The sequence below is a fragment of the Sminthopsis crassicaudata genome, chromosome 1, assembly GCF_048593235.1.
Source record: "Sminthopsis crassicaudata isolate SCR6 chromosome 1, ASM4859323v1, whole genome shotgun sequence".
NCBI classification, from domain to species: domain Eukaryota; kingdom Metazoa; phylum Chordata; class Mammalia; order Dasyuromorphia; family Dasyuridae; genus Sminthopsis; species Sminthopsis crassicaudata.
In genome coordinates this window covers 478023219-478039308 of record NC_133617.1, presented here as the reverse complement: position 1 = coordinate 478039308, position 16090 = coordinate 478023219, and the positions used below count along the sequence as shown (strand labels likewise).

General features: G+C 35.7%; 2 protein-coding genes across 7 annotated transcripts in view; one reads left to right on the top strand and one right to left on the bottom strand.

The window, feature by feature from the left end:
* The window catches only part of CHLSN (cholesin), a 342470-nt gene that overhangs the window by 142558 nt on the left and 183822 nt on the right, over window positions 1-16090 (top strand). The gene's annotated exons all lie outside the window — the stretch shown is intronic.
* Window positions 4346-16090, bottom strand: part of GPR146 (G protein-coupled receptor 146) — an 85042-nt gene continuing 73297 nt past the window's right edge. For 2 of the 5 annotated variants that reach the window (XM_074281116.1, XM_074281117.1), the window contains exon 2: window positions 4346-10101. In XM_074281116.1, coding sequence (XP_074137217.1) covers window positions 9056-10057 — 1002 coding nt within the window. In that variant the 5' untranslated portion in view covers window positions 10058-10101 and the 3' untranslated portion in view covers window positions 4346-9055. Of the gene's footprint in view, window positions 10102-14612; window positions 15615-16090 lie in introns of those variants that run through there. The other 3 variants (XM_074281114.1, XM_074281115.1, XM_074281118.1) reach the window with 3 other exon arrangements.

The following is a 16090-nucleotide window of genomic DNA, read 5'->3' as shown; positions in this document are numbered from 1 at the left end:
CTAAAATTAAGGGTTAAGTTGCTGTGGCAATGTATTTATTTGCTTTTGTTATGGGAAAATGTAATTAAAGGAACCATCACATTTTGCTTCCATAGTAAGATGCATTTCCATGTGCCTTATATTGAAATAGTGAGGTAGCACAGTAAATAAAGCACTAGGGCTGGAGTCTGGAAGACCTGACTTCAGAAATCAGAAAATATTTCAAACACATATTAGCTATGTGACCTTGGGCAAGTCACTTAATTTGTTTCTTCAGTTCCTTAGCTGTAAATTAGAGATAATAATAGCACCCATTTTTCAGAGTTGTGAGGATCAAATGAGATAATATTTGTTTGAAAACGTGCTTACCACAATGCCTGGCATATATAGGCTCTGAAAAAGTGCTTATTCCCTTCCTTTCCTCATTGATTTCAGCAGTAATCAGGAATTAATGTGTAGGAGAGTTTGTCCAAATAAAAATTGTTATATTGTGCTGATAATTTTCTCTCCTTCTTGTAGTTATTTTAAATAATGTTATGGACTATGTAATGTCCATTATTTTCTATCCTTCTTTAGACTTGTTTGTCATATGTACGTAATCTTCCTGTTCTGCAAGCCACATTGCCTAGGATTTTATGCTAATAATTTACGAGGAAATGATGTGGCCAGGAAAGTTCAGTTCTGTTCATTGCCACAAGATGGAGCTCATAAAACAAGTCTGTCCATTTTGTTTGTGGGTGTTTTTCCCCCCAGCTCTTCATTGAGAACACAGAACTCCTAGATTAATATATACTTTACAAAACCATAGAATTTTTCAAATCACCTATATCATCCCCAGCATTTAACAGACAAGGAAATTGAGGTTCATAGGGACTTTCCTAAAAAGCATCAAATATGGTCTTATTCCAAATCCAAAGTATTTGAACTATCCCTGTGTCTTTGCGCAAGTCATTTTTACCTTTCTAGGTTTCAGTTTCTTCACCTCGAAAATGAGACTTAGCAAATGAATGGTATCACTTTCATTGTGCAATATTAATTCTTGTTCAGACTCCTATGATCCCTTTCACTCAGTGGAGCTGAATGACTTTGCAGGATATGAAGAAAGTGTATCCACTGTTGCATATCTCTCCATAAAAGCATGAAGCAGTCGGTTAGCCCCTTACTAGGGTTTATTTGACAGGAATTTAAAATATTTATGGGTGACTAAATAAATAGAACTTCTAGGCCTAGAATCAGACAAATCTGAATTCATGCCTGGTCTTCCATACTTACTAGCTGTGTGACAAGGCATTCAAACTCTTATCTATAAAATGAGTTGGGGAAGGAAATACCAAGCCACTCCAGTATCTTTGCCAAAAAACCTCAAATAGGATCATGAAGCATTGCACTTAAATGGAGTAACTGAGCAGCAACAACAAAAATATTTACATGCATTTACACATTTATACATGCAGTTATCCCTTCCACATTGCAGGGGTGAGAAACACAATGCCCTATGATCTGGAAAATTTGTATATTTTGGCCCTCTCCTCATACCAGAGAAGATCTGAATTATTATAGTATTAAAAGATAAGATATGTTGATACTATATAATATTATACATATGTTTATATATTTCTGAATTTTTAAACTTTTTTTTTTTTTTGTCTGCTGGCCTTCATGTGCTATCTTTGGTTACAAAACTACCTGAAAATTCATTTAATTCATTATTCCAGCCCATGATATATCAAAATTGTGATTGAGAAAGTTGTAATGTAGAAAGGATAACTGTAAATATAAACCTAATACTTGAGCTTGACCACCTAAATTGTTAGTGAATATCTACCTATAAAAACATATGCATATATAAATCAGTCACATATCACATAGATTATGTAACCAACCATTCCTATATGATAAGAAACATTCATTTATTTATTAAGGTCATAGACGTTTAAGTTGGTAAATTTTTAGAGCTGGAAGAGACCTTAGAGCTCATTTAGTCCATCTGTGTCATCTTAAAGATGACAAAAAGAAACTGAGGCAACAGGAATTTTCCTGTGATTTTTTAGTTACTATATAGCAGGGCAAAGACAAAATACCAGGTCTTTTCATTATTAGTCCAGGACTCTTTTTTTTTTTTTTTTATTCAAATATTTTTGATTACTAGGATATTATACTAACCATTGTAATTATTATATGTCATGACATTATAACATTTTATGCTTAATTTCCTTTTGAGAATGAGTATGAGATTACTACGGATGTTCTCCCAGATGACAGAATAACTGAGACCAATTTGCAATTGTTTTTCAACACATTATTGTTATCTGATTCTTGAAACTGTGTTGAGAATGTTGTTGGATTTTGAGGACTTTGATTTGTGGTTTTTGAGAACTGGTACCCAGCACACTATATCTTATAAGAAGTGATTTTTTTTTGTCTTATTTCTAATTTTATGTAATGTCCCTCTTCATCCCCTTAATTCCCTAACATAACATTGTCCTTTTGAATTATTCATTGGGATTGGTTTACTACTGACACAAGACCTGAATTCTGCCCAATGAGTCATCCATAATTTCCTTGAATGTTGATCTTTGGAAGTCTCCCACCCAAAACATGACGTATTCTGGACTCTCTTCTGGTAAGTTTATTTCTGGCAAAAATGAGAGAGAGAGAGAGAGAGAGAGAGAGAGAGAGAGAGAGAGAGAGAGAGAGAGAGAGAGAGAGAGTGTTTAGCTCTAGACATTGCATTCTTAGAAAATTCATACAAACACAAATATCAGAGATTTCAAGGATGAAATTGGTTATCTCCATCTTTGCTAGTGTGATCAGCCCCACTTTATTCTACTAGCCAGAAGAGAAGATGAGTCTCTTACTATAGTATTTTCCTTCTAAGAATTTTACATGCATCTTATCAGCATCCCTGTTAGAAAAAAAGATGTCCCATTTTAGAAGATAGAAAAGTAGAGAAATATAATTGTTAACTTTTCCTTCCGGTAATTCTTATAGCTTTTCTTCCCTCACTTCATGTCTACATGACTGCCAAAAGATAACTGATCTCCCAGTATCTATTGTCCTGTTACACTTACTGGCAACAGATTAATCTTCCCAAGAACAAAGTAATGATGAAACTGCCTTCAGTATGAAGCCACTTCTCTGTGTGAAGCCCTTCATAATCTCCCCAGTTACTAGTGCCCTCCCTCTCAAACTACCCTGCATTTAACTCTGTTGTATATATTTTATTTATTCATTTTATATGTATGGTATATATGGTTTTATATGCCCTCGTCTAACCTGTTATAAGAATAATAGCTCAGTGAGAATCATAATGGTTTAATACTCTATTTTTATGCCCAGTATCTGGCACAGTACCTGTCATGAATATTTATTGACTCATTGATTGTTAATTGGCTTTGGACCCTAAGCTTTCAGTGTCTCAGTGCTGTGAAAGGAATATAATCTAAAGCTTGAGTTTTCAATTTCTCTAGTCTGATCTTATCCTGGCTCTCTCTCTCTCCTTCCTGTTTTTATATACTCTAGACATTTCTTTGTATAAGCATGGTGTATCATCCTCTACTCCCCAGCCTATTCATATCCTCCTGGGTACAATTCTCTTATACCACTGTGATATGGAGAACTCACCTCAGAACTTCTAAAGCATTTATTATCTGTATTATTTATTTGAAGACTTGATGACTTACTGATTCTCTTGCTTGTTATATTTTTATAAACTCCTTGAAGGTAAGGATTATTCTCTTAGTATAATATTAATCTATGATTCTATATAGTTGCAGATTAATGCATTATATTTTAATTTCATTTCATTGGAATAACCTACCTTTGTTTCTCAAAGAAGCTGAGTAGGAGAAACTATACAAATAATTTCTTTTGAGTCCATAACTCCATACAAAATTCTGTTTATGAGATGGTACTACCAATTGGACCTCTCCCATTACAGTACATAATAGACATTCAGTAAATATTTTTTTATCAACATAGTCCTATGGGTTCAAAAATCTGTTTCTATATATTCAAAATATTATATAACTAATTATTATCTAATTGTAACAAGATTAAAGAACTAATCACAAATCATGACTGTTACTTACATTATGCTTTTGGTATATGTTGAAAGTGAATTTAATTCTCTTCCCTTGAAATTGTGTTCAATAAATAATTCTTATTGTTTGGAAAAAATTATTTTCTAATAGAGCAGTGATAAGGTTGCTTTTTAGCTAGCTAACCTATTACCTTCTTTTTCCCTGCCCCCTTCTAAAGTTTGCCTGCTTGCTTTAACAAGCAAGTATTCAAATTGAAAGCTTCATCAGTCTAAAGCTGATAAAGACCTCAACCATGCCCGCTATAGGAATCACAGAGGTATGGGTAAATGTGAATGACTTCGTTTATTTATTTATTTTACATAAAGACATCTGTCCAAGTGGAAGAACTACAAAGGAGTAAATCAACATAAAATATATCTAAATTTAAATCTGTAGAGGGGAAAATACTGTTAATAATGGCACTTTCTGTGATGATTTTCTCATACAGCATACACACACAGAAACACATACAATACACTTTAAGCATTCAAAAATGTTAATGTTAAAGAGTAATAAACATATATCATTTTTAGAAAATAACTTAATAAACAGATTCTTCACATGTGCCTCTGTACATCAGTAGGTTTTTCCTCTTCATATATATACAGTACTTATATGGGTACTAAAGAGATTGGCTCATATTTACAGAAAAATCAGGGAAGCTCATGTTTGAGATGGGAAGGCTTTGATTCTTATGACTGATTTTTAGAGCATACCTTCTTTGCTGTAAACGATGGTTGATTCTTCCATGATTACTGCTTCTAAATTACATGTGACTTTGTATTCTCATACATGCATGCTTGTATATGAATTTCATATACTTCATTCATAGGCTGGTGTTAACCAGTTTTAGAAATCTGTAGTATTGATGGATTAAATTTAAGATTAAGTTTACTTTGCATAAACAACTGCAAAGTAAGAAAGATTTTTTTTTTAAAATATGAACTCTCTAATCATTAATAATCACTAGTGGGAAAATCAGCAACTGTAAGATTATAAGCAAAAAGTTTTGTCAGCAAGTGTCACTAAAACATAAGACTAAAAATGTGATCCTGTGGGTCTTATAGCAATTGGAAGAAATATGTTTAAATTCACAGTTAACCTTGAATTTTCCAAAACATGTTCTTCCCTCTAACCCTTTTTTCCCATCAACAACTTAAGATCCTCTTCATTTATGGCAATATAGCTGAAATGTCAGAAATAAAAAATACAGCCGAGGCAAGAAAAATGCAAATCAGCCAGGTTGCATCAAAGATGAATTTAGAGAGGAAACCACAAGAAAATAGATTCGCCAATGAGATGTGAAAACCAAATTATGCAGTATGTTAGAATTAACAGTAAAAGATGTCTTCAAATCTGGAGAGGGCTGATAAAAGACTGGTGGTGTGTGAAGCATAACAGCAGGGGGACCTGCTCTCAGTGGAAAAGAAAAGAACAGAGAGAGATTAAGAAATGGGACAGAAGGTTTACTTTTGCAAAATGATGGGGTGAGATTCCCCAGGGATGTGGAATAAGAAGTGGAATGGACCACAAAAAAAAAAAAGTACTTAAAATCAACTTTCATGAAGCTACATTCTCAAGATGCAGTTTATAATTGTGGATGTTCCTAATGTCACCTTTGTGATAAAAGAAAAGCACTGGTCTAGCCCCTCAGCATTGCATTAATCTCTCCATCCAAGTTAGGATATTGCTGAGGTTATTGGTTTGAAAGTTGGGAGTGATGATCTGGATAATGAGCATGATATGTTAGTGCTAACAATATCATTTAGGTTGGGATAAGGTAGAGGACAGGAAAAGGGTGCATTTGGAAGTATCTAGACTGTACAGCTTACATATGGGAAGATGATAGGGCAAACAGGCTGTAAGGAAGAGACTATCCAAAAATATTATTCTTTCAAGTAGGTGGAAATAATGCATGGAATAAAAATCCTGTAATTTGCATAGGAAGTCTGTTAATGGTTGAGAAATTGAGGTGGAAAATTTGAAGGGCAACCGTGTGAGTTTGAGGAAGACCACTTTCTATGTAGTCCATTCTGGGATCATTCATGATTATAGACCTGTACCTTCGTAAAAGAAGAGTTCATAGCCTTCTTTCTGGAGCTCTTTCTTCCATATTTAAAAAAAAAAAAATCAAGGTTCAAAGAACATGAAACTAGAAAGAGCCTTTAAAATAGAGATTCTTCATTTGGCATCTGTGAACTTGTTTTTTTTTTAAATATGATATATTTTAATAACTCAATTTTATTATATTTTATATTCTTTGTAATTCTCCTTATTTTATATATGCATTGAAAAAAAATATTCTGAGATTTCTCTAGATTACCAAAGGGGTCCATGAAAAAAAAAATTAAATACCTCTGCTTTAAAGAAAGAAGAAAACAGCTATTCACTTCCTTATCTTTTTCCTCTTTCCTACAATGAATGATTAGAAATCAGATGTCAAATGGATAGGTTCAGATGGGTACTTGGAGACACTTAGGGAGAGAGAATATATCTGCCTATGTTTACATTTAAAATGATACTCTTGCAATATACTGACCAAGATCTAGTGAAATGCAGTTCTTCCTTAGTAACTAATTTTCTTTTTCTTTTGTGATAGAAAAGATATTGGAGAAAGCCACATACTCTAATTTAGTAATCTTTCTCTCTGAAAAAAAGAACATTTAATTCAGTTTTCTAAGTCTGGCAAAGTGGGCTTGGAATAGGTTGGGAAAGAAGTCAGATTTGCTGTTTTACATAACTTTAAAACCTGAGACTCTTGAAAGAGATTGATCCAGCTAATGACTCTTATTGGCAAAATGTAACACCATAGTCATTTTTTGGGCAATTTGAAGTTAGGTGAGACCTTGAGGAGAAAAATAATAGTTTGTAGTGATACAACCTAATGCCCAAGTTCTCCTAAAGGACTGGGTCAGAAAAGTTTGAGTTGTGGGGTTACAGTAGACCTGATAATGATTGAATGAAGAGGAATGATATCTGGAGAGTATAAAGAACTAGAAGACTGAGTCAATGGTCAGCATCTGTTTGTTTTTTTCCTTTCTGTGGGAGGGAAGATTGAATGATGCAAAATGATTTTGACTGAGCTTTATGTAAGGCTTAACTAGTAGAAGGGTGAATGATGATTTGTTCACACAATAAAATTACATTGCTGTTTTCTTGTCATTGTCAGTCAGATCCTGCCATTTGCTACCTATGTGACCTCTGGCAAGGCATAACCTCTTTGGCCCTCAGTTTCCTCATCTTTAAAATGTGGGGGATGAAGGGAGGAAGAAGAGGTGTAATAGGATTAGATAACCTCTAAGTTCTTTCCAGCTCTAAACCTAGGGCCCTCAGTGGTGCTGAGTGTTCCTTTCAAGTGTTCCTTTCACAAGTGTTCATTTCAAAAAATAATTCACACATGTGGATTTTCTATTTTACCTTATCTTTAATATAGAAATTGCTTTCACTTTTCTATGGTCATTTCTGATTAGTATTAAGTCTATCTTAGATTACCTTTCAATTCAAATAAGTAAGGAGGAGTGTTGCAAATGTAAAATTGTAATCATTATAGAGTGTCAGGGACAGCTTAAGAAATCATATTGTTAGTTCTTGTGTAGTTGTTCAGACATTCTGTCCTCCTTCCTGCTAGATCATGCTACAGTTTACCAGAATAGATCTTTATATCTCTTTTATATAGTGCACTCGAACTCAATCAATCATATTTTAGAGCTTTTATATTTTCTTTTCATTCTATTTTTCTTATATCTTTGGACTTGGAAACTAACTTTGTAGTGATTGAGAAATAGAAATCTGAAAATCAGCCCTACATACTGTCCTCATGATAGTGAGGATATTAAGTATGTTATGATGTTTAAGAATTAACAATTCCTTTAATACTCTTAGATTATTCCACAGCTTATAACCAGGCATACATACATACATGTGTGTGTGAATATATATATATATGAGTAAGAATATATATATATATTCTTAGTAAGAATATATATATATATATTCTTACTCATTTTTAAGAAATTTTAGTAATATCATTGTGGCATAAGTGCCATAAAATTTTCCTATGCAATATTTAATACAACTTATTAAAAGGAAAGAGACAATGACAACTGAATTTCATGAACATGTGGACCTTAGGTAGTTGGTTTTGCTTTTTTTAATTAAAAAAAAAAACTACATTCCACCATCATTCTGACACTTGTAATTATTTCCTTCATTTTAATACTTAGTGGATTTCTAGTAAATATCTGTGCTTCTGTTTAAAAAAATCAAGAAAAATAGTGAAGAATCAAGTATTTTCACAATATAATCAAGCAAAATATAAATACTAGATTTCCAGATTCTTATTACTTCATTTAGAAAAACCCTAATTTAGAAAAGGTTTAAAATGAGTAAATTACTTCAATGACAGAGATCTCAAAATGCACACATTTTAAGGGAAAGAAACAGATAAGTTAATAATATTGTAGCTTATATTTCATTTCAGACTGTTTGGACAGCCTATTCTTTTGATCAGCATTACCTTGGCCAGAGTTTGACCATCCTGGTAAAGACACACAGGGCATGTCAAGAAAAGTACTAAGACGATTCCATTTAGAATTATTGCATCTCTTTTTCTAAGGAAGAAAAACATAGCATTGCCCTTTCCTTGGACAGATAACAAAGTGCTTTATATCCAATCAAGACTTCACTTTACCTTTTAGTCATTTCTCTACCCAGGATTATTAAAACTGGGAAGAAATGCAGAACTCAAGCTTACTGACTCAGTGCTTTGAAAGTGCTCTCAAATGCCAGCTTGTCTAACCTGCCTGAGGTTTCTGTTAGTATTGCTGTGCCAGCTCTGTTAGAACAAGCGTCTCTTGGTCAGTAAGAATAGCAGCTCCCTTCCAGTATCCATGTGAAGAGCTTCTAACAAAGTCCTTGGTAAGAAACCACAGGATTGTGCTACGACCTGGATGTGGAAGTTCAGCAATGCTCACACTCCACAAGCTCTTCATAGCCTACGTCATCACCTGCTGTACTGTTGCTCGGTCATGAGAGCACCTCTGATGCCCACAGTGCAATTTTTTAACCAGTCGGCGTAACTTGCCAGGAAAATTTTTGTTGATATAGCGGTAGAGAAGTGGCATCACAAAACTGCTTGAGAAAGCTAAGAACTTTGACAAATCTTTGATGAAATGCAGTATCCTCATGTAGTGCTCATCCATGAGTTTTCCTTGTGAAACAAGGAATGTGTTCACCAGTAGAGTTAGGTAGTAAGGGGTCCACAGCACAAACTGGGTGCACACTGTGGCAATCAGAAGCCTGTGTACAGAAGGGTCCAGTCTTCCAGTATCATGATCCAGGGGTGTGTCCTCTTTCCGTATTCGTAAAATCAACACAAGTGCATAAAGTACAGCAATGGCAGGAACAACATAACCGATAAATACCATGATGGCGTCGGCTGCCTCCTTATTTTGCATCTTGGAGCACTCAATGAGCTTCGTGGACACATGGCTACAGATGTAGAACAGCAGAGAAGAAAAGCTCGTAAGCATTGCCCCTCCCCAAATGAACCCACAGACATGCTTAGTGTTATACACACTAGACATGTAAGTCCGGGGTAGAGCTCGCTCAATGTAGTAATCCAGGCTGAGTAAGGTGGTTGAATACATGATGACCAGAGAGGAAACATTAAACAAAATCAGCAGCGTGATATAAACTTCACTGTTAAAACTCCAGATGGCCCACTTGGTGGTAGTCGGTCCTAGAAGGTATATTGGTGCAACAGCATTAATTATGAGGCCAGCAATGGCAATGTTCACAAAGTAAACATCAGGCATAGTCATTGTAGCCTTGTTGTACAGATTGACCAGAACCAGCAGGGCATTGTAGCAAAGGCCAATCGGGAAGCAGATGATGAGGTAGAGGAGAGAGAAGATGGAGAGGATGAGGTGGAAATCATGGCAGAGGAGTTGGTCCTCACTGTTCTGGGTACCATTGAAAGTGTCGCAGCTCCACATAGTGAACCAATCAGCAGTGGTTTTTCTGATGACTTCCAGCTGTTCTGTGAAGAAAGAAGTAAGAGCAAATTAGTTTGTAACACATCTCCAGATGTATTGTCCCTAGGCGTATCTTAGACATCTGGGATGGCAGGGCTAGAAGAGAAGCCACACGTGCCTTTAACTATCACAAAAACAGCAGCAAGCCAGTGCCACATTTCAAAAGGAAGAGTCTCTTGAGGATTCAATCTCTTTCCCTGTGTGTTTTTCATGGAAGGGTAATAAACCATCAAAATGACTGCTGTCTTATTAGCCCCAAACAGGGCTGGTTATGACCAGAAATTTTATGATGTAATAATTTTACTGGCCATGGTGAGTCTCTCTAATGTAATTTCTGAATGAAATCTGAGTAATGGATAATTCATTCAGGATGCTCAACCGGAAGTTTTTAAAAGGCTGCTTTAAGCCTTTTCCTACCTCTCAGTCAGGGGATGGGTGCTACCCTGACTGCTTAGAATGGGTGAGGCAGTGCCTGACATAGTCATTTCCAGGAACAGAAAACAATAAAGTGAAGGCCTTGCATTTCATCTCTTTTAAGATGTTTCTAAGTAGTCTTTTAGGGCAGGGGTAGATTTTTCTCATCAGAAAAGTCATGCTTCTGACAGGACAGCCCTCCCTTTTCCTTATAGCCAAGAGGTGGGTGAGTGAGGAATGGGGAAAATACCCTGCATTCCATCAGAATAGGAGAGTCTCTGTGGTACAGTGGAAAGAATGCTGATAGCTAGGACTCGAGTTCAGATCCTGATTCTGACACTGCTGCTGAGAGGATTTTTAGCAAGTGATTTAACTTCCTTAGTCCTCATTTTCTTTGTAAGATGAAGGAATTGGATTAGATAACCTGAGATCTTTGAGATATAATTCTGTTAGACCATGAAATTCTTCTTTGTAACAACCTTCAATCTTGCCTTCCATCACCTTGTTGTTATTGCTCAGTCAACTCTTTGTGACCATACTATCTGTGGTCTTTTTGTAGTTTCATAGGCAAAATTACTGGGGTGGTTTGTCATTTCCTGCTCTAATTCATTTTGCAAAAGAAGAAACTTGAGATAAATAGGGTTAAGTGACTTGTCCAGAATCATTTAGCTAGGAAGATGAATTATCCTGACTCCAGGCCCAGCATTTCATTCACTGCACCACTTTACTGTTTCCACCACAGTGTCATTAGCTAGCCTAAAACCCCTGATCTGTCCCACAGTTATGGTCCTTTAAATATCTGGTGATTCATACAGTGTCTTAGGTGAGCATCTTTATTCCCTTCTCAGTTTCCAATTTGCCTTGATCTGTTCCTTGCCATATCTGTCTGGTTGGAATCATTTTAGTATAGAGGTTTTCTATTCATTCTCCTAATAGTTGTAACACCATGGATCTATGATCACACAATCACAGAACTTAAGAGTTAGAAAGGACTAAGTTCAATATAGACAAAAAGAAATCCCCACAATAACATGTTCACCAACCCCTCTGCTTAAAAAATCTCCCAGTAAGGGGAACTCCCCACTATTCTATTTTTGGATGACTCCAAATATTAGGATGTTATCATGATATCAATCCTAAACTGGTCTAACTGCAGCTCCCACATATTCTGTCTGGTTCTTCCCTTCTGGGGCCAAATAAAATAAGTCTAATAAAAATATATCTTAATGATAGTTGATTTTCCAAGTACTTGAAGACAGTTATTATATCCACTTCTTCAGGTGAAACATCCCCAAATTCTTGATTTGCTAATCACCATCTTGGTTGTTTTCTTCTGAACACTCTACAGTTTATTGGTATCTTTCTTAAACCATGGTACTCAGAACTAAGCACAGTGTACTCCACATGAGGTCTGATGATATCAGAGTACAGTGTGGCTATTAACAGAATCCATGTCCTCCTTAATGCAGCCAAAGGGAGGCTGCTATATCACACTGATGATCATTTTGTTTGCAGTCCACTAAAATTCCCATGGCTTCTTCAAAGCAATTGCTGCCTAATTATGTCTTCTCACTTTTTATTCTTATAAAGTTGTTTTTCAAATACAAGTGTAAGACTTCATTTATCACTATTGAATTTCAACTTGTTAGATTCAGCCTATTGCTCTAACCTGTTCTTGTGGTTCCTTACACTGACATTCAATGTGTCAGCTATCCCAATTATGTATCTACTGATCTGATGCCTAGTCATTGATATAAATGCTAAACAATACATTGTTAGTGATATACAACAGTCTCTAACTTTTAAGGTACTTTTGATTTCTCTTATTTCTTATAATCACTGCTAGTTGGGATAGGGATTAGGGCAAAGGGTGTATGGTTCTAGAAGTGATTTTCTTACAGGTATGCAGAGTAGAATTTTCCTTTGAGAATCCCTGCAAACCATGCACAATGAGGCCAAATCAACATCAATCTGCCTCAGAGATTCACCAGGCAAAGTTTTAAAATCATGAATTACCTAGTTGGGGGATTCTTGCTTTATATCACACAAAATTCTATTGCCCTTCCAGCAAGTATATGTTTTTTGGAAGCACTTAAGTGCTTAAAAGCAGAAATATAGTCTCTGGAACCATTACATATACGCAAAATAGGGTGGATTTCAAAATTGTTCAGATTCTGTGGAAGAATCCATAGTCTCTCAGTGTATTTTATGGTATCTATAATGGAAAAAATACCACGGTTGATGTTAAGAGGATTCAAATTCAACTGTCAGCTCTTCTTTTGGCAACCTTTAGGTCTTCAGATAAATCCCATAACCTCTCTGAACATGTTTAAAATGAATCTGTGACCTTAAATTTTGTGCTTTCGAGATAACTCCTTTCTCTCTTTTTGGTTTCCCAGTCAAAACAAGTATAAAACAAAACTCAATTTGCCAAAATCAAAGCAAGAAAAACTACCAATATTAACATGATTATTTCAATACATAATTGATGTATAACATAAATAAAAACAATTCAGTGGTGAGCATTCTTTTGTATGAATTAAATTAACCTTAAATAGTTTCTTGAGGCTAAGTGGCTTACTTGTCCATGATCACATAGCTGTTAAGTATCAAAGATAGAATTTAAACAAATGTCTTCAGCTAGCTAAGAGAATTAAAAAAAAAAAAATTCTAAAATTCCACATTAAGGTATTAAAGTGTTTTAGTTGTACTAGGAGGTAACAGATGGAAAAGTGAAATATGCAATAATGTTTTGTAATCCAGAGATTGACACTCAATAACATGAGACAGTGAATAAATCAGATTGGTTTCAATTTGTGTAATAAAGTATGCATAAAATTTAACCTCTACTCTACCTTACGGTATATTATTTCTCTGCTTGAGCAACATGCATGCATCTCTTACATCATTTATAAAAGAAATATCTACTATTAGGAACAAAAATGTCATTGAAATCTATAAAGTAGAATAGCTGATTTTTTTTAGTTCCTTAATTTTGCCCTTTTCCTAGAACTCGCTTGTAGCACTCCTTGAAAGAAAGCTTGGTTATCTTAATTGTGATTTTTCCCAGCCCTCCCCCTCCAAGGTCTTTTAGCTAACTTCCTGTGCATTTCTTTCCTCTCTCTTCTTCCTTTTCTTCTACCTCCTGCCTTTTCCCATTCAACATGCCAGATGACTACAGTCCTAATATGCAGTTTAAATTTGTCTTTAAAATTGTCATTTCCTCTTTGAATTTTTAAAGTTTCTACTTCCCCTTATAGAAAGGATATGCACCCTTCCACTCCCAAAATGTATCTGACTATGAAAACTAGTAGAAATAGAAAGCACAAGTGTTTGCTGTACTTTTTTAATGATTTAACTTTGCAAAGCTTTAACATTATTCTTTTACCCCTTTTTTTCCTATGAACCACTGATAGGTCTTTTTACATTACTGTTCACAAAATGATACGGTTTTCATTCCATTGTGTATGATTGTTTCCAAAATTGAAATTGTTATTGTTCTGTGAGGTTCTGTTCAGCTACCATCATCAAATTACAGTATGACCCAACATTTTTTTCTCCTTTAACCAGACTTTCCTTGTGAAAACTCAACATTTTTATGAACACCTGTTTATATGTACTAATTTTTGAGTCCTTTACATATCATATGTGAAACAAAAAGATGAGAATTAGATACAAACCTGCAGAGAAAGTGCTTTTAGGCATGATCAAAAGCTACATGGTCTGACATATAGGGATGGGAAGCAATGTGTATCATGTACATTTTTTAAATTGTTGAAATAGAATCATTTGTCTTAGCAGCTGCATGAGACACATACCCTGAATAAGACACATACTCTTTTCATGAAAAATTGTATTTCATTTGCTTCCTCTTCTTCCTTCCTCACCCCCAACCAACCCCAGTTCCTTCCTGGCATTCCCTGCTCTCCTGATATTTGGACTCTCCTTCAGTTTGACTACATCAGAAACACACATTTTACTCAGAATCACTTAGTTTTGGAGGACTGTCTGCTTTGCAAAACTCATGTCAATTTTCCCTCTCATCACCCGGGACAGCTTTTTGTACATCTGCACTCTCACAGCCCCACAGAGAAACTCTTACCTTCAGTTCACGCCATACATTCCTCTGTACCATGAAGTCCCGACTCAGAAGGAGGAAGCTGACAGAAAAGATCTGCTCTGTGTTTTTCCTCTGGAAGGAAACCTTACTTGCCTCCCTATCAGCAGTGGACATGCGGCGTGGTGTTTCGTGTGTGTGTGTGTGTGTGTGTGTGTGTGTGTGTGTGTGTGTGTGTGTGTGAGAGAGACAGAGTTTGTTTTTCCTCTAGTAAATTACTCACAAAGTTTCTGCTTCATTTGGCAGGCAGCAGTGGCCCCTCCCTCTCTCTGTTTACAGCCAGTTGCGAGGAATGAGAGGTTGTGCTGCATGTGAAGAGAGTGGATTGTTCAATTAAACATAGCCAAATCCTCTTGCTTTCGATTCGTTAGACTTAGGGCTTCCTAGAGGACTGAGGTTGGCCTTAGGGTTCAGCCAACTGTTTCTCTCCTTCTATGTGGGAGTTGCTGCTCAGTCGCAAAGGGGAAAAGGCTTGAGCATTTTTCATTGACTTGGCAGAAGGACTTGGGAAGAATCTTATAGTCATGGTTTCCTAGTAGTTCAGAGTGATAGGAAGCATGTTTGAGAATGGAATATTTGATTTTGAGGAGGTAAACTGAATGGACAGGTTAACTAGGTTTCATTGTGAAGTTGTCACAGGGAGGAAAAGTCTGATAGTGAGGCAGCATGAACTATCCCTGAGAGGATCTGGATTCAAATTTTGGCTCCTGATTCCTAGCTGTGCGACCTTGCTTAAGTCTTTTAACTTTCCAGGGCCTCAGGATCTTCAACTATAAAATGAGAGTGCTAAACTAAAGAGTCTTCATGGCCCCTTTAAGTCCCAGTTCTGTGATAAACGTATTTGTTCCAAACCAGTGGCTCCAGTCACAAGGTGGATAAAAGGGACTGACTGTAGGAAGCTTAGCATCAGAAGTGAAATCAGAAAACAGTTAAGTAGCTTTGGGGTAGATGTACGTGGTACTAATGCAAACTAAACTGGAGGTAATCTGCCCTCATCCTTTTAGTGTTAATGCTATATAACTTATCAAACTTGCTGAACGGTGATTTGGTAGATGTCTTTTTTTTAGTGCTTGTCCTCTTTAGTCAGTCTCCTTTAGATAGAAGCTGCTTAGATTGCTAATATATGGCTCCCAGGGAAGTAGAGCAGAAGGAATTACAAGAACAGAACTGTTCTATCTTTTTCCAAGAACAACTTAATTGGGGGGAAATTATCACGTGAAATAAAATCTGGTCACGTTTTCCTTTCCTTATTCATATAATGTCATGGCTACTGGCTCTCTTCATTTCAACATCATTTTTAAGGGCACATAATGTATTTGTTCTAATTATTTGAGGAACAAAAAAAAAAAGTATTTCCAAACAAGAAGTTGAATTTTGATGATGTTTGTGGCTATTATTCATTTGCCTACCATGGCTTACAGGACAGGGATGTAGATTTCAAATCAGCCATGAAAAGTCTGTAA